At 37.7% G+C, this 19,447-nt stretch overlaps 1 protein-coding gene across 1 annotated transcript in view; it reads left to right on the top strand.

Moving 5' to 3' along the window:
- Positions 1-19,447, top strand: part of LOC122806893 (A disintegrin and metalloproteinase with thrombospondin motifs 7-like) — a 2,879,604-nt gene that overhangs the window by 2,328,083 nt on the left and 532,074 nt on the right. Inside the window, exon 23 of the mRNA XM_044077696.1 lies at positions 12,335-12,494. Within this exon, the coding sequence (XP_043933631.1) occupies positions 12,335-12,494 (160 nt within the window). The remainder of the gene's footprint in view (positions 1-12,334; positions 12,495-19,447) is intronic.

Raw genomic sequence — 19,447 nt, 5'->3', positions numbered from 1 at the left:
ACATGTATGTATTTACTTGTTTGTATTTGGAAGAGCACTGTTCCACCTGGTCATTTTTCAGGAGAAGGCGAAGGCCGAGGTACCAGAATTAAAGAAGTTTTTCAAACTTACAGTGATTGTGTTCCTGTTAGTATATCCAGTGATTTTGGTGTTTTGAAGGAGTGGAGGCATTGTGTTTTTCATTTTTCAGATTCAGCCTGGGAACACTGCCTGGTTAATTGACTTGTTCAAAATCACACAATAGGTAGATACAAGCTGAGACTTAGCACTGGACCAGAGGTATCTATTTTCTACAGCTCATTAACATCTCTTAGCCCTAATCCTCTGTGCTAGCTGCCAAGCCTATTAGTTTGGTACTGAATCAGTTCTGTGAATCACTAATTTGAGCAACTGAAACAACTTTCAATCAATACCCCAGTGAACTGAATGAAACTCACAACATGCAGAGCTGAGTTGTGCTAGTACACTATATAATTTTCTGCCTTGGAGAACAATGTACAATAGTATGCTGTTGTCTCTGCACAAGTAGCCTGACCAGAATACAGTAGCATTATTTGCAAAAATTAAAATATTCCTTTTTGAAATAATCCCATTGTATAGTAGCAATAAATTGTGCCTGAGCTATGGGTGGTGCAGATTTTCCCATTGATGGCCTTGTGTGATCACTAAGGTTTTGTCATAATGTCTCAACGCACCAGGCATGGCTATTCCATGGATTATTCATGCCTAGTTTTCTTTTTTATCTTTTTTTGTGGCTTGCGAGCTGCTGTCCTGCTCCATGACACTGTTTTTGGAGATTCCCATTGACATTTAACCTCTCCAGGCCCGAGTCACAGTGTCCCAATCCAGGGGTGATAGGTTCTCCCATGCAAGGTTTGTGAACCTGTTAGACAATTCCTGTTGTTTACAGTGGCTTACTTATAGGGATATACTCCTTGTCCATGCTGGTGTCACCTTAAGTAGTCTATATAGTTAATGAAGCATGACTGTGGGAATATTCCCACCCTGGGTCCTTAGTTGATGATGCGGTGGAAACCTTCGAACCCCGGTCTTCACTATGACTGATAGAGGTGTCCCACATTCACCAATACATCATCCTCATCCTATTGCACAGAGAAGGACATGCCAGTGAATCCCCATAATTACTTTCTCTACCCTGACAGTACAACTAATCAAACCAGAGTCATATCTACCATGGTCAGGGCTTTAGCTATCTACACTCACGGAACTAGCATCTTATTTTACTGTGGCTGATATACATTGCTGGTGACAGGTGTCTCCTTCCTGCTACTACTAGTAAACTTTGTAATGGTTTTATTAGTCCGCTCACAATTTTCTGAGTTGGGATGTGAATGATGCATTTGAAATACAAGCATGTTGTTTGTCTGCTACTATCATCAGTAGAAGCCGAGGTTTTAACTGTTTTCTTCAGACTGCAGCTGTTCTCTGGAGGCAGACTGTCAAAGGCTTGCCGTGTACCTTGCAGCTCTTTGCAAAGGTCAAGATATAGTAATAGCAGACTCTTGAAGAGGTGGAAGTGTGCAGGAGAATGATATCATTGAATGCTGATTGAGTGTAGTGTTTTGTTTTCCTTTGTAATGTCCTTTTAAGCATACTTCGTCCCATGAGGTGCAGTAGCTTAATTAATACTCAGCTTCACACAAACAAAGGTACTTTGCTGTTCCATTCACTGATTTTCATGAAGCCATATATGCTGATGGTGTGAGGAGACTTTCAACAAATTAATTTTGAAAGCAAAGGAACATTTTGTGATTAATATGCAGTCCCTTATACAATCAGTGTTGCAATTTAATTGTAATGTGCTGCAAAGCCTGGGAAGCTAATTTTGTAAGTAATAATTGTTATGAGTTACAATCAAGAAGGGGTCTCCTGTCTGTTAATATGTGATCTATTAGTACCGCGTCAGTTCATGCCACTTATATTTAATGTTTTCTTAAGCTGCTTGACTTGATCATCATGTCATGGAGTAGCAAAGATTAATAATGACTGCGGAATTTACTTTAGTTATTGTGAATCAGTCTGTCTCTGTTTGTACCTGTCATTCATTCATTAGACCTTTAGTAGACCCTGGTAATCCAATGTTGCATGTCTTTAAAAGTGCTATATGGTTCTGACAAAAATTATCTGATCTGAAGCCTTATTTTTTGAGGGCTGCTTTAGCCCAGATTTCTTATTTTCTACAGCTTGGTTGTCCCTGTTTTGAAAAATAGTTTTGAGTTTTGCTGTCTCCACTAAATCTTCCATGGTTCACCAGGATTCTGTTTCAGCTTCTGACTTATACAATGTTCTTTCACTATAATGATACTGTTCCTGTTAGTAATTCCATTAACTGTTGATGATTTCAGTAATATCACAACCTTCCATCTGGAGCTTTGCTGTATAGTCCTTGCATTATTCACTGTGCCATTTTTATTGCAGTATATATATATTTTTATACCACTTTATTTTTTTTTCTTTTGCCCAGGTCACAGCTTCAGTGTATTTTTTTCATCCAAGTCATGTCTTCATATCAGGCATCACTTATTCATCTATTTCATCTTCATGACCATAAATGCAACCCCCCCCCCCCCATGGCAGGATGTGAGTAGTACAGCTATAGTATTGGAAGGTTTTACCTCTGCATCTTACCTAAACCAGCCACCCTTCCACCCATGTGCAGAGCACCACAGAAGGCTGCTAAGCATTTGTGTTCCTGCTTATGCCATCCTGTGATACCACAGCAGACTAGTCAAGTAACCCTGCCCATGGAATCACAGATCCTGGCATCCTCTGTGAAACAGGGCTGCTGTGGAAGAGCTCAGTCCTCACCAGTGAAATAAAAAAGATAGCCATTTGTCACAGCATTCCACTACCATCAGCCTTCACTTTCCACCCAGCTACTCCTGGGGATGATTTGATCCCTGATTTTTGATGATTTAATCAAGAGCAAAACCCTGTACCAGCAGAACAACTTCCTTAAGGCAGCCATCCTGATGATCTTTACTGGCAACGCCTTATTTATGCTCAATGTATCATTAGTTAGCCTTCTTCTCTGACTGTGCTCCTTGAAATATTGTTTCTGGCTTTACATTTGTTGCCTTTCTCTTGGTTTCTCTTTTGGTTTCTGCAGTATTGCTGGTCTGTAGTCACACATCTTTAGCTTCAATGTATATAGACTTGGATATCACCTATGTTTTTTATATTAATTGTTTTTCAAATATCTGCTTCTTACAAACATGTTAACCAATATACTGACATTAGCAATAGTTTTTGAATAAAGGGCTGCAGATGTAAATCTGAGGCCTGCTGGGTGTTATTTGCATATAGACCAATCTAGAACAAGTCATGTTACTTTAGTGTGCCTGTCATCGCCTTTAAAGAGATTCTTAGCGCTCAGTCATTGGGCCACATTTACCACATTGAAATTTATTCCGTTAAATGTAGCTTAGTGCTAGGAAGTAATGCAAACAATATCATGCAATTACTTATAATTGTCAGGCTGTTATTTGGCTCTCATCTTCCTTTTTAACATGCTGTAAAGTTGTAGGTTGCACGGACTTATTCTTATACCAAAGCGTTTAGTTCTTACAGGCATTGTACATCACATGTATGCTCCCTGCACAAGATATAGGTCATAAAGGTGATGTATGGACGCCCACACTCAGAACTTGTTTGCTGCCAGTCTAAGCACTATTGCTGAACATTGGTCTGAACACCCTTCTGCTGTGCTGGTTACTAAATTATGTTTTCAGATAACTAAGAATGAAAATCACTTGCCACCACAGGACCCGGAAGCACGTAAACAAAGGCTTTCAAAATAAGCAGATGAAGAAATCAAACAGCTGCTAGGTCTCCAAAAAGATCCTTTAATGTAACCAGGCAAAGTAAAAATCCACAATATCATCCATTTTTGGATTTTTACTTTGCCTGGTTACATTAAGGATCTTTTTGGAGACCTAGCAGCTGTTTGATTTCTTCATCTGCTTATTTTGAAAGCCTTTGTTTACGTGCTTCCGGGTCCTGTGGTGCCAAGTGATTTTCATTCTTGGTTTGATTTTGCTTTTAGTTTTGGTGTTTTTTTTCAGATAACTACCCTATTTGGGTTTCTTTTCTTTCTCTTTTTTGTTGTGGTAAATGTGGTTATGGTGTTCATGTAATCCAGAAAGGGAAAATGTCAGTGTGGGAGGCAGATTCCTCATAAAGACTATCGCTACCAGTGTCTCTTCTGTTTGAGTGCTCCCACGATCATACACAGTGCTTTATCTGCCAGGCATTTGTGCTTAAGACCCTACATAGTCATCTCTCCTCCTTGCCCATATACCTAGAGAACCAGTATCTGACATTATTGGCTCATGGTGCTATGGCAGAATCTTCCCATCTCAAGGACCAGCTGTCTGCCAAAAAGACGGCCAAAAAATTTAGGACTGATCTAGCTGCTGCTCAGCCTCCCCCGGACATCTTTCTCAATGCTGGTGAAAGCCCAGAGGACCATCCAGTAGTTGTTTCAGTTTCCTCTGCGTCAGCCCCATTGGAGGCTGGCATGATCTGGCTTCTTGCACATTTTCAAATGTCTGTACCTGAAGTTGAGGGGGGACATTGGCTGATTATTTCTGAAGGATCGAGGGAAGATTCCTCAAATCTTAGTTCAGGAGGAGATTCCTACAGCAATTATCATATCTCGCCAGGGGTCTGAACCTCTGAGGGTGTTTTGTGTGGTTGTCCTGCAGAAAAAGAAGCAAAAAAACAAAGCATACTTCCCCTGTTGTTAAGGATCCCCAGTGTGAATATCAGAATTTCAATCAGGGTTTATTTAATGCTTTGATGGCCTTGATGACTCATCAAGAGGTCTGTGTTCCTTGTCCTCCCTGATCTTCCACTCCACTTAAGAGACACAGGAAAGCGGATTCCTCAGATGGGGACCTGGACTTTTGTTGATGACATTGAGGCTAAACTTTTGAATACTCCTTTGGATAATAAAATGATTTTGGTTCTGCTGCAGCTGAACTTTTCAAGTCACTATAAGACAAAAATAAAGCCTTACAGGAGTTTAAACATATTTTTTGTTTCTCCTATTTCCAACTTTCAGAGGAAATATACCTCTAAGTCTTATTTGTTTGCAGACAATCCTTCCCTCCTCACAAGAGCAAGAAGGGTTGTAGGAATGTGCCTCCTGCTAAGTCTACTCAGACTCATGCCTCCCAGAAACCTCCTTTCCAGGATAAGTTGTATTCTATTTGACTATTTATTTACCCCACCCTCAACCAAGTTCTCTTGTCCCTCTGTCTGTCCCTGTCTCTTCCAAATTGGCTTTAGATAACTTCAGACTCTTTGGGTTCTGTCCATTATCTGTCAGGGATACCTCATGCTGTCGAATCCCTTTCTCCTGTTTTAGGCATTCCACAATCTTCTCAGGAGCAGGTCTGCCATTTCCCAGAGGTTCTTCATTATCTTTTGACTCAGGGCACCATTCAGGCAGTACCTCCTGCCTAAATAGGGAAGGGATTTTACTCCCAGGATGTTTCTGGTCCCACAAAAGGAGGGCATTTGGAGACCAATTCTGGATCTTTCCTGACTGAACATCTTTTTCAAGATTTCTTCCTTTTGTATGCTGCTTCTGCAAACATTGTTTCCTCTTTTACCCAGGCCTTTCTACTCTCTCTATATCTTAAGAATATATACTTCTACATCCCTATCCATCCTGTCTTCAGGATATTTGTATAGTTCTGTCTTTTCCTTGCATTATCAGTTCTCTGCTTTGCCCTTTGGTGTCTTTACTGCCGCAAAGGCATTCCCCAAATGCCTCAATCCTGTCACTGCATTTTGCAGGGCCCAAGGAAATCAGATATTTCCCTAGTGATCTGCTTATTCAGGATCCTTCTTCCAACATTCTGCTGCAGTATCTCAAGTTCACTAATTCCCTGTTACAGAGTCTGGGGTTCACCATAAAGTTCTAGAAATCAGTTCTGACTCCTTCCCAGGATCATATTTTCCTTTATTGCAGGCTTCAGACAGTTCCCATGCTGGCATCCCTCCCTGGCCCCAAGGCTGTGCCTCTAATTGCCTTTTTCCAGTCCCTTCTTTCTGTGGTGTCTAACTTAACCAGGGAATTTCTCAGGGTTCTCTGGTTGATGGCTTCTGCCATTCACATGCTGCCTCTTGCCAAGCTCCATATGAGGAAGCTTCTGTGGTACCTCAAGTCAGTGTGGCTCCAACATTGCCAGCCCCTGGACTTCCCGATGCCTTTCCTTCCCTTTCTCAAGCTTGAGCTTCCGTGGAGGATTCAGCAATTTTCTCTCAACCCAAGCTCCAGTTCCAAACCAGGAGCTCTTTACAGCTGCCTCAGATGGGGTGGGAAGCCTTCTGTGGCCAGGTTCAGGCTCTCTGGCCTCTGCATCACAGTTCAGGGCGCATTAGTATAAGGGGGAGAAGAGCTCTGTTTCTGGCACTTCAAGCTTTTTATTTCCTCTTTCATCCCAGGCCCCTCATAGTTTTCACAAACAATACCATACTAATGTGGTATGTCTACTTGGTCCTATCCTCTATACAGACAAGCTCTTCAGGTCTTTGATCTAGCTATCCAGCATCAACCTTCAGTCAGATTACATTCCCTCAGAGAACAATCTAGTGGCAGACTCCTTGAGCAGGTCCAGCACACAATTTCACAAATGGATGTTTCACAAAGATGTGTTCCTGGACATCGTCCATCAGTCAGGTATTCCCCAGGTAGATCTGTTTGCCTCCACTCTGAAAAGATGACTTTTTCTATTCCGTTCCAGACTCCCAAATCCTCTGGTTTGGAAAGTGGATACCCTGTCTTTTCTTTGGAAGGTGATGCTTCTTTATGTCTTCCCTCCCCTTCCTTTGTTACCGCAATTCTTGCACAAGATCAAGCAGGACTCTCCCAAGATCTTGCTAGTGACTCCCTTTTGACCCAGACAGCATTGGTTCCTCCTCCTTTCTCATTTCACCAGGGGCAGTCATCTCACCACAAGTTACCTCAACGGGTGGCTCTTCTCATACAAGACAAGAGATCTCTTATCCATCCTCACTTGTTCAATCTTCAACTGACGCTGTGGGTGATAAGGTTTTGATCCCTTTCAAGCATCTTTTTTATGAGACCATGCTTTAGGTTCTGCAGACAGCTAGGAAACCTACTACCAGAAATCATATATATCCAAATGGAAGCAATTTTCTGCCTGATGCCTCTCTCGCCAGCAGGATTGCCTATCCATGGAAGTTCCTCTGGTTCTCTCTTATTTGTGCAGTCTTCCCCATGCTGGGTTGGCATACTCTTCAGTTAAAGCTCAGCTGTCAGCAATTTCTGATTGTCTGCCCCTGACGCCTTCTCTGGCCTCTAGATTTGAGTTCAAACAATTTCTTAAATGCTTCCTTTATATCAAGCCTTCCAGGAAGCCTCTTCTACCTTTTTGGGACCTCAATTTTGTACTTGAAAAATTGACTCGGACTCCTTTTGAACCTGCTTCTTCAGCTTACAGGAACACAATTGCAGATGTGGAACAAGTATCTTCACAGGCAAAAACAGCAAGTATAAACCAACAAATAACATGAAGGACCCAAACACGGAAAATAAATAACTAAAATAGAATACACTTTATTAAATAAAACAAGAGCGGACAAGCTCTTTCACACTGAAACTCATCACTTCCTCAGATCCTTACAAGACTCTAAAATAACTAATTCATAGATACTAGCATCCAATCACAGAAAATTTGCAGATCACAGAACAAGTCTAAAAATATTAAATGGATTAACACAAAAAATCAAAACCTATCAGATAATCTAAAAAATAGGCATGCTTGACAGTACAATTTCATGGGTACCCTCACATTCAAACCAAGATCCCTTACCTGTTGTTAGATGTATGGTCCAAACTTTTCAGCAGGCTAGCTGATTCATGGAAACTAACAATCATAAAAGGAGGAGCAAGCCACATTATAGTTCTAAAAAGTACCCAATGAGCCAACACTAAACATTGCAATTAGTCCATTCATCTAAAGAGGGGGCATGTTTTAAGGTGCAGTTTGATTGGTACACACTCATTTAGACCAAACATCTGCCTTCAGGTGTATTATACATCTAAGTTCCTTATTTTCCATCCTATTAGTCAGATTTCCTAACCTAGAATTATGCTGACAAATTTGCAAAACTAAAAAAAACAAAAGAATGTGCAGTATCAGAACTCATAATGTGCAATGCAATGCACTATTCTCACTTGAAGTTCTGATATAATTTATATGCTCGCGAATCCGCTCCCTCAAAGAGTGATTTGTCTTGCTGACAAAGAAACAGGGATACTTAGTACCTCAAGCTAAGTAAACTAAATCCCTCATTTGGCAAGCAGTATAAAAAGAAAACATGTAAACTTTCCTGTTGTACGATGTATAAAACGATCAGCATTAGTATCTATATATACAGGCAGAAATTACATGATCTACCGGCATAAGTACCTCTGCGATGTGATAGAGGTGGTATATGAGATAAATCACTGTTCTTGTAACAAAGCATGTATTTGATTTTTTATTCTTGAATACAAAACTACGTTCAACAGCCACTAATTCTTTAATCTTTACATCAGCCAACAGTATATTCCAATTCTTTCTAAAGATGTTAAAAATGACAAGAACAGAGAGACCCTCACCTTGGTAGATTTAGATTCATCTAAAGGACAGTTCACAACAGATGGATCAGGGGCAGAAAAATGCCTCTCCCGTGCCTATCAGTGCTCTAATCAGTTAAACACATATCCAAATCGAGATCAGTATACCCTCTTAACTTCAGATATGTCCTGAAGTTGGATACCTGCTGTTCAAAATCCATATCATCAACCAGCCTAGATAGCTGCATCCCTTGACTATATTCTTAAATGTATACTTCGGATGCATGCTTTTCCTCTGCAAAATGTGATTTCTTCTACAGGGTTTCCTGTATAAACTTGAGATAGGATGGCCATCTGACATCTTATGGACACTTACATCTAGAAACTCTAATTCAGACAAGGAACAATTAATAGTAAAAAACAAAAAAGAAGTGGAGGAATTAAGAAACAACAAATTCTAATAATTCAGCTTGTGGTGAACCAGTCCATAGCAAAAATACATCATCCACAAAATGTGTTTATGAAAATCATTTCCTTCTAGGACTTGGGTACTCTCCCAATATGGCAGAACTAAATTGACATAGCTACTGACACAGGATGTACCCAATGCTACTCCAATCCCCTGTAAATAATACTTGTTCTCAATGAGAAAAACATTGTTGTTCAATAAACAAACAAATTAAATTAACTTTCACAGGAGAGAACTCAGTATTTGTCACAAGAAAATCCCTGACAAAATCTAGCCCCACAGCATTGGGGCTAACTGTAAACAAAGACCGAACATCTAAAGTAACTAAAATAACATCACTAATAGTACGACATTCACAAGAAACCTTGTACAAAGATTGTAAAAATTGGTAAGACAGTTTGTGTCTTATCAAGCACAGGTCTAATAATTTTCCCCACATAAATAGATAAAGTCTACGTTAACCAACCCGTTCCAGAAACAATAGGTCTCATCGATGGAAGGATAGGATGTTTATGTATTTTTGGAAGGACTTTGTCCGTTGTTGTTTTATTTAATAAAGTGCATTCTGTTTTAGTTATTTATTTGCCGCGTTTATGTCTTTCACGTTCTTCGTTGGTTTATACTTGCTTCTTCAGCTTCCTTACAACATTGTATGGAAGACTGTTCTTCTTTTGGCCCTCTCTTCAGCTAAGAGAGTGCCTAAACTTCAGGCTCTCATGGCTATTCCTCCTTTCTTAGTTTTCCACAGAGACATCGCATTTCTTTTTGCTAATCCTTTTATGCCCAAGGTGGTCAATAGGTTGTCCCTTAATCAGTCTATTCATCTCCCTTCCTTTTTTCCTTCTCTGCAGTGTGTAAGTGAGAAGGTTCTTCTCACCTTGGATTTGAACAGACAGCTCATGTATTATTTGGGTAAAGCGAAAGTTTTCGCAAATCTGAGTAGCTATTTTTGTTTCCTTTCATCCTAGGACTTTGGGTTCAGCTGTCTCTAAGCAAATCATATCCTCTTTATTTCTAAGGCGATTTCTTTTTGTTACGCTATTCATAGAAAATGTCTTTCCTTGTAGGCAATGGTGCATTCTGCAAGAGTGGTTACCTATGCTGGTATTTTTTTTCAAGGGTCTGAATACCAATTCCATCCCTGAGGTTGCTACTTGGTCCTCTGTACAAGATGGATGTTATTTCCAGGGCCATGACTAAGTTTCCTTTTGAGCTCTTGTACTCTCCCTTAGGTATAAAATACTGTAGCAGTGATCTGGAAGGATATAGTACAGTTGTGTAAGATCTTACCATAACAATAAATGTCCTTCTCTTCACTGTTGCAATATTCACTACTCCGTCCCTCCTTTCCCCTCTGTTATACCACTTGCTCTGTAGTTTTTCTTGCCCTCCTGGTTCTGGGATTTGTTTTCGTCTTCTTTTTTTCTTCTTCTGGATGTACTTGATATCCTTGTTCTTAAGGGTATTCTGTTTCTCCTGGGAATTTTTCAGGTGTGTGTGTGTGTGTGTGTGTGTGTGTGTGTGTGTGTGTGTGTGTGTGTGTGTGTGTGTGTGTCTACATCACCTTTATGCCCTATGCCTTATGCGGAGAGCATATATGTGATATAAGACACCCAGAAGAACTAAAGGCTTTGGTATACTGGCCAGGCATTGGGCTATCCTTGGCAGGAGATCCCTTAGGTAAGAATACTGCAACAGTGAAGAGAAGGACATCTACTCTTATGGTAAGATCTTACACAACTGTTCTTTTATGGTCACTGAGGGGAAACATTTTGTCTTTATCATTTATTCATTTGTTGTTTATTTGTTTCTATATGTATATATATATATATATATATATATATATATATATATATATATATATATATATATATATATATATGATGCAGAAAGTCCTAATGAGCTAGACCTCATTTACAGGGGAGTCCTTGGAAGAATGGTTCTTTTGAAGCATAAAGTACATTATACCAAACAAGCAGTAACATATTTTAACTTATAAAGGTAATAGTGAAGTATTATAAAGAAGTGGGAATACAAATTCAATGATGTAAAGCAATACTCAAGCAATGCAAACAGGCTTTAAAGACAGGAGAAGAATAACAAATCATTTTGAAAACAAATGGAGTAACGGAAGTGCTAAGTTGCACACACAGTGTGAAGAATACGAGGTACGAGAACAAGAGAGACATCTTGATGCCTCTGTGAGATAAAAAGGTAAATAAGAATGAAGGGCATCAGAGGTCAAGATTGTGAGATATCACAGTTAGGCTCTAGAAACAAGTTTTATGGCTGGGGTAGAGAGGAAGATAGTAGAAGGAGTGTAAGGAGAGAAGGAGATCGTAGAAAGGAAAGAGAAGTGGTATAATAGAGGAAAGGGAGCAGGTGGAAGAAAAGGTGAAATGTAAAAGATAAACATATGTAGGTGAACGAGAAAGGAAAGCAACAGACAGTGTAGTATGTAGGACAATAATAAGGACGAGACCTGAATGGGATAAGGATAAAATCAGAAGGTGACAAGAGCTTGACACTGACACTAGCTGAATGGGAAGTGTGCAGATAAAGGTATGAATGAAAGCTTAGGTATTCTGTAGGGGAAAATGATGGAAGAAGGAAGAGAACGTAGTAGAAATCGGGATGACATTAATTAGGGTAGGCATAAACATTGCTGCAACAGGGTCAATGTTTTATTCATTTGAAAGAAAGAGCTGAAAGGTATAAATGCACATAAAATATTTTGCTTCAAGGAGATGAATTATTAGGGGAGACTTAACCTTGTAAAACCTTCCTCGTGACTCTTGACAGTTCCTGTGTTCATGTATTTCAGATGTGATTAAATAGCATATGTTTTTGCAGAGACTCGCTGCTGCTGAACATGTTTACAGTTACACAGTGAAATGAAAAATGTGTTTGTTGTTCAAAAACAGCCTTTTCTTAAATGGTATTTCTTTGCAGTAAATGATGCTTGTCATGATACAGATGAAGGGCCACTCAGTATTTACAATATATGTACACTGTTACTGCTTACTCAATAGTATGCACTTAGACTTTCTTTGGAAAAACTAAGGAAACAATATGCGATTTTAGGGATGTGTAAGCATGCCAAAACAGTTTGTGTGTGTCAGAGATTTGACACATTTCATATAAAACTGGAATGATGCAGATTTCCCTAGAATCACTGGAATATGCCTGCTAAGTAAACTGAACGGAGTATTTGAATGGAATAATTAAAATAATTGTTGTTCTTTCAGTGTAGTGCATCCTGCGGTGGAGGTATACAACGTCGGCTGGTCAAATGTATAAACATAAAAACAGGCCAAACTGAAGAGGACAACAGCCATTGTGACCATGAACCATGGCCTGAAAATACACAGAAATGTAATACCCAGGAATGTGAAATCAGTGAATCAAGTGAGTGTTCATATCATGTTTTTAGTTCTTTTACCACTTGTGGCCAAAGACATTTTGTATTCATAATGCAATAGCCGATCTAATGACAAATTCTGTAGCTCTGCCTTGAATGTTGTTGGTGGTGTTACTTTAGCCAACTGGCTTACTAAGCACAAATGTATGCCTTTTGCAGGGGGATGGTAGAATATTTTGCATTTCACGTATAAAATAATCCTAACAAAAGTGCACACTGACCTCATTTATTCTTGAACACAGGGCACAACATAAAAGTTTTTTTGCACAGCAGATGACAAAATAATGTATGAAGTTGGGTCAGGAAGTATCTTGTAGTATAGATAATAAGGCCTGCAAGTTATCAATGATTCATGGTTGAATTTCTCAAGTAAACATGTTTACACTGAGTAACAATACAAGTCCAAAACTGTGCATTACTTACTTTGTTTCTGGTGATGCAACTCAGCTTGATTATTAATATCTAACAGTACGGTATTCATTACATTGTACCTCCTTATCTAATAAAACATTGGATTTATATGTTGCACTTCGCATTGTAAAGTTTTTAGTACTTCATTTTGTATTGGATATTACTATAATGTTGTTATTTTATCAAAGTAGATATACTTGGTACCACAAAAGCTACTCTTAGCTTCAAATAATACTGGAGCCTACACAAAATCTGGTGACTGCTTACACTGCTGAAGCTGTAACAATTCACTTATTAGTTTGTTCAGTCACTACATGCCACTCGGTCTGTCATTATATGATGATCATTATATGTTAATGATTATATGATCATGTTGGTGAAGCATTCGTTTAGAATAGGCATGCTGCATGAATATGCCTCTTATTCATATTTATGGTCATCTCTTTAGGTTTGTTTTGTGTATTTACTATGTTGCCATGTCGTCTAAAAGTTTCAGATTGAAATAAAATTAATTTAGCAGTGAATGCTGTCTATGGTCTGTTACCATTAATAAGTCAGAAAGCTTTATTGTCTTAAAATGCATTTGTTTATATAACAACTGCTGCAAATTCAACTATGACTGGTAAATTAGAGCTGCTATTTGCTTGTCAACCATTGATTTGTTTTTGCCACTTTTAACTTTGTATAACTGTGACTTATGTCTTTAGCATGGTTCATGAATGAAAAGGTTCCTGTAACCAGCTGACTTACCTAGTTATGAAATAAACAAACAAATACATAAATAAATAAATTTATCTGACTGGTATAATGCAAGCAACATCTAGGCAGAAAAAAGTCTCAGCAATACTGCACTCATTTACGATTGATTTTAATTTCAGTCGCGTGTGTGTGTGTGTGTGTGTGTGTGTGTGTGTGTGTGTGTGTGTGTGTGTGTGTGTGTGTGTGTGTGTGTGTACACATTTTGTTGAGTAACTAAGTGTTAAGTAAGTCTTTAATGATTTTAAATTCAACATTTTTTTTTTCAAAATACCATGTATATTATTTCGGTTTCTTAGAACTAATTAACTCTTTTTTCTGCCTTAGCACTTGGGGATAGATAGCCTGACTTAACTGAAATTCATATAAAGTAGAGGGGTGCAGGTGCATTTTGATGGATTTTGTAAGTTCTGAATAATTATTCTTGTAAAGTGTATATAGCCGTGCCTGTAGTACTCCTCAAGTGGCTTTAATTTTATCTGTTATGATTTGGGATGCTTGTAACATGTTCTCTTATACAATTTTGTATTGTTTTAGAAACTTTAGCTTACTTGGTATCCTGTTTTGTATGACCACTTCCTTAATTTTTCTGGGCGTATTTGTTTGCCAGTTGGCTGCTTACTATGAACAGATATAGACAGAGATTAGAGCAGAAGAGGATCTGTTCATAACTAGAAGCAAGGAACCTTATAGAAGGCTGAATGTCATTCTCTTCTACAGGTATGATTCCTGTAAGAAGGAATAACTTATTTATTTAGTTAGTTGGTTATTTGTTTATTTATTAACCATGGTGGACCACTGATCCCAAATGACCAGTTTCAGTCTCAGGCCAGGAAGGCATTAAAGTTTCATAATTACAGAAATGTGTTGAAGAGGTAAAGAGTATATAATTATATAATTGATGAGAAAATTAAACAATTATGTACAACAATAGAGATAAACATACATATATTCAATATCTGTAGAGTGACAGAGGCAGGACAGCAGGTTTTAAAACAAGCATTGTATTGTTATATACAGCTATATACAAATGAATATATGTTTTAGTAGACGGTTATATAAATGGCTGAAATTGCTTACAATAGAGACGAGAGTTTGAACTACTTTAGCAGTAGAATAATATGACAATAATTTTAAGAAATGAGAGATTAAAACAGAGGGAATAAGGAAGATGTCAGTAAGTGGGAGATTATGGCTTGATTAGGTTATGTGAGCTGAGATATTACACTGGAATTTTACCATTTTCAGGAAGAACTAATTTCAAGAGAAATCTCAGCAGCTTCTGATATGGCATGAATGACTTTACTTAAATGATTACTGCTTGTACAAACCCATCTGAATCAGTGTCTGCATGCATCAGCATCTGATCATTTTAAGGAAACCGCTCTCTTTTTCACTAACCTGGCTCACATCACATGCCCCCCTTTACATCTCTCTTTTGTGTACAATATAACTTTTGTAAGGTATTTTCCCTCTGCATTTGTTTTGGATAAGTTTAGCCTTTGTATCATTTTGGAAAACATAAATGTGTTCTAAGATTTGCTTGGCAACATCAGGTACAAAGTTTTGAACTTAACCTTTACTGTCAGTATTTTCTGGAATTTTCTACCTCAAGGTCCTTAGATCTACCATTCTATATGTACCATAAAACTCTTCTTCATGCAAGTACATAATTTATAATGTCTTTTTTAATGTCATTTTAAAGTTCACCAGGATATGGACTGTTATTTTTTTATCCTCTGTATTTCAGCTTGTTTAAACTACAATCAGAGTGGAGAAGTTTTGTTTTGACCAGAGCGTAGAACCTCTACTGCATCATAGTGTGCCCAGGTCTTGGCTGAAAAAGGTTCTTGGGCCAGTTTACCCAATTGGTTAACAAAGTTAAGTAAAATTAAACAAAATCAATGGTGTGCGCGCGCGCCGCGCGTGTGTGTGTATTTTGGTTTCTTTTTCTTTTTTCTTACTTTGTAGGTCTCCAAAAGATTTTTACAACTTTTGAATGCCACATCCTAAAATGTAGTTTATTTTCATATTAAAGTAGGGCTGACTAGTAATAAAAATCTCCCATAAGATTGGTAAGAAAAAGGTAAGAAATACATTTGGATGTCAGTGTTGGAGATGGTGTGAGAAGACTGGCAGTGACAAGGCTGTCTGACTCATTATTGCAGACAGATGTAAGAGATCAATAGGCTTAGAAGAGAGGATTTCTAGGGGAAAGATAAAAGAAAGTATGTGCCTGTTCAAAATCAAGGCACATCTAATGGCATGATGATAGAAATAGAACATCCTGAAACATTTAAACAGTAATGCAGGCCTTTACTGTTAAAAAACAAAAGAAAGATTGAGATAAGACAGTTCATAAGTTTGCAAGACATTATACATACTAAAGTATGATTAGGGCATGCCATACATCAGCATGAAGACATGTTAAATCCTATAGTATGATCATGTCACACATCATCATGAAGACAAATCATAAGGTATGTTCAAGGCATATGACACATAAACATGAGAACAGCATAAACTCAAATATTAACAAAAGAATAAAGGAGTCCCAAAGCCAAGGTTAGAAGCAAAGGTGATATTTAATAGACTGATAAAATGAAAACATCAAACAAACATTTAAAAACAAAAAACAAGTCAGTTAAAAACAACCAATCATTGCACAAACATAATTACTTATGCAAATCCCTAGATTTTAAAATCGGCCTTAAAGAGACCTTATCATTTAAACCCGGTTTTCTATCAGCACAAAACTTAAAAATCCAATAAAGTTCCCTTTCTTCAGTAAAATTATTGAAGTCACCATCACATGGTCCCTTATATAGCACTTCTATAGCTTTAAACATAAAGTTGTGTAAGGGACCTGACTCAAGCACATATTTAGCTAGAGCATATAATAGCATATTTGTGCTCAGAAATTCTTTCGTAAAACATTCTATTAGTTTTACCTAGGTAAAAACTATCACATGCTGTACATGTTGCTAAGAAAATAATATTTCTAGTTTTACAATGAGCATGTAACTTAAAACTGAACTTTTGCTTGGAAACAGGATGTATAAACACGTTGGACGTCTCTAAAGATGAACAGTACTTGCAACTTCCACAAGGAAAAGTGCCAAAGACAAAGACTTGTCTGTAGTATCTCCCTGACACTGCTTATAGTCTCTATAAAAACGCCATCTTTTTAATGATTTTTTATTCTTATAGGTATATAGAGGTTTCTTTCCCACTATAGCCTTAATCTTGTCATCTGTGATAAGAATATTCCAGTTAGAATCTATCACATGTTGTATCTGTCTAAAATCACTAGCATAGGACAAAATTAATGGTACATGTTTATTTCCTTTTTTATTCATATACGAAGGCCTCATAGCAGCCTTATCAGAAGAGTAAGGAGATGCTACAGTAGACCTCAGATTTTTTACTCCCTTAGTCATGCCCTCTTTTTCATTATTACTATACCCTCTTGCTGCAAAATCAGACAAGAGCTTTTCAAGATCAAACTGAAAGCCTTCCTCATTATTATTCAGACGTGAGATTGTCATTCCTTCACTTTTCAAGATATTTCTATAAACATGAGGGGGGATGCATACTGTTATGCTGCAGTAAAGTATTTGTCCTCCATGATTTTCTATAAAGCCTAGTAACAAAATTCCCCACGATGTCCCTTTGAACATGTACATCTAGAAATGTCACTTCTGTTCAAGAAACATGAGATGTGAATCTTAAAAAAGGTGTAGTACTATTCAAATAATCAATAAAGGCAACTAACTGTGACTCATTGCTCCCCAAATCAAGATCACATCATCAACAAACCTATAAAATAGCAGGGAGTTGTTATAAAGGCTGTTGAACACATGTTCTTCTTCCCACCTTGCTAGCACCATGTTGGTGTAGCTATTAGCACATGAAGTGCCCATAGCTATGCCAACTTTCTGTAAATAGTAGCTATCTTGGAACATACAAACGTTGCTTTCCAGCACAACTTCAAGAAAAAGACATATCAAGTCTATCTGTTTGATATCAAAGCCACTATGTAAACCCAGAAAAGATTTTACCATAAATTAGGGATACAGGTAAACAAGGACTCAACGTCCAAAGTGGCCAACAGCTAATCATTCAAATTAACATCACTTCCCTGCGTAAACAAATCGAAATCATTCAAAAACTGCTGTGTATCATTAAGAACTAACTCTATATTGTCAAGTATCAGACATAGCTGTTTGTCGATATATACAGAGAAGGGTTCAGTTACCCATTTTCTACCTGAGACTATTGGCCTTAATGGAGGTGAAACTAAATCTTTATGGACCTTAGGGAGGCCGTGAAACACAGGTATAACTGGATACTCAACACTCAAATATTTCGACAATTGCTCAGTAATTAAGAAATTTTCAAAACAATCACGAATAGTAAAGAAAATAGAACATTGTACATACCATATGTAATCTAAATCAACTTTCTCATACACAGAAAAATCATTCAGCATTAACGTAGTAGAGTCTGCATAAAAAATTTTGGTCAAGTAGAACTGTGGCACCACCTTTATCAGCTTTTTTAACTATAATGCTGTCATCATTTTCAAAAGCAGGCAAAGCCAATTTTTCATCTTTATTTAAATTCTAAAAGTTACGTCCTTTTGCATTACTAATATATAAAGAATATGATCCTGAAAACAAATTGAACAAGTCCTGTTCACATTTTCAACAGAACAGTTCTAAAGTGGGGTCTGTAGGTGGTTGGAACAAACTCATCTTTTCAAAAACATTTACACTAGGAACAGAATCATCATTACTGAAATGTAACTTTAAAGCTGCATTTCTAATGAACAGTCTCATATTAGTCAAAATTTCAGAGAGATCCAACTTCTCGGCAGGTACAAAAGTCAAACCTCTTTCAAGTAACGAAATTTCAGCTGACGACAGTACCTTTTTAGAGAGGTTCACAATCAGGGACCCTCCATCGTCTTCCACATGCATTTCAGTGTTTGACCTGACATCTCTTCAACAGGCTGGCGACTCCTTTTCCTGCCTCTCTTCGGGCTTCTTTCCCTTTCTCATTCTCTCATCTTGATCTGTTTTATCGGTAAAGGTCATTTTAGATCCCGAAAAACCTGCAGTTACCATATACTTTAATGTAAAAATAAAACCGGACAAATATATTTAATAAGGGCTTTTCACACACAAGCCACTTACTTCATCAGATCAATAACACAAATGAAGAGATGAATATTTAAATAAAAAACATCCAATCACAAAGGGAAATAGCAGTAAAATCAATAACTAAATGATCTTGCTTTCAATATAGGTTTTAAAGGAACACATCCGTTCAACTCAGGATATTTATCTGCCTGTAAGTTAACAATCCATTTTAACTCTGCTGTTTCAGCCTTATTCACAAGATCTCCTCCCCTTATATTAACATTAATAATTTCTAATACCATAAAGGTGAAATAATGACCACTATGATCTCTGACATGTTTGTATAATGCATTCAGGCTATTTTTATTCTTAATATCTCTAAGATATTGTAAGACATGATCTTTCAGTAACCTGTTAGTCTTGCCAACATAATATGTTACACACAATTTACAACTAGCTAAATAGATCAAAGTAGGGGTTTTGCAATTTGCATAACAGCTAACAGTATAAACCTTCTGTGTTTCAGGATGTATAAATGTATTGGAGCCTGACATCAAACCACATGCTCTGCATGTTCTACAGGAAAGGTACCTGTTCCATTACATTTTAAAGAAAACCTCCGCTGATGA

The sequence above is a fragment of the Protopterus annectens genome, chromosome 7.part0, assembly GCF_019279795.1.
Source record: "Protopterus annectens isolate FY-2018-M chromosome 7.part0, PAN1.0, whole genome shotgun sequence".
NCBI lineage: Eukaryota > Metazoa > Chordata > Ceratodontiformes > Protopteridae > Protopterus > Protopterus annectens.
The sequence above is the reverse complement of the archived record's forward strand: the minus strand, read 5'-3'. Positions and strand labels throughout refer to the sequence as shown.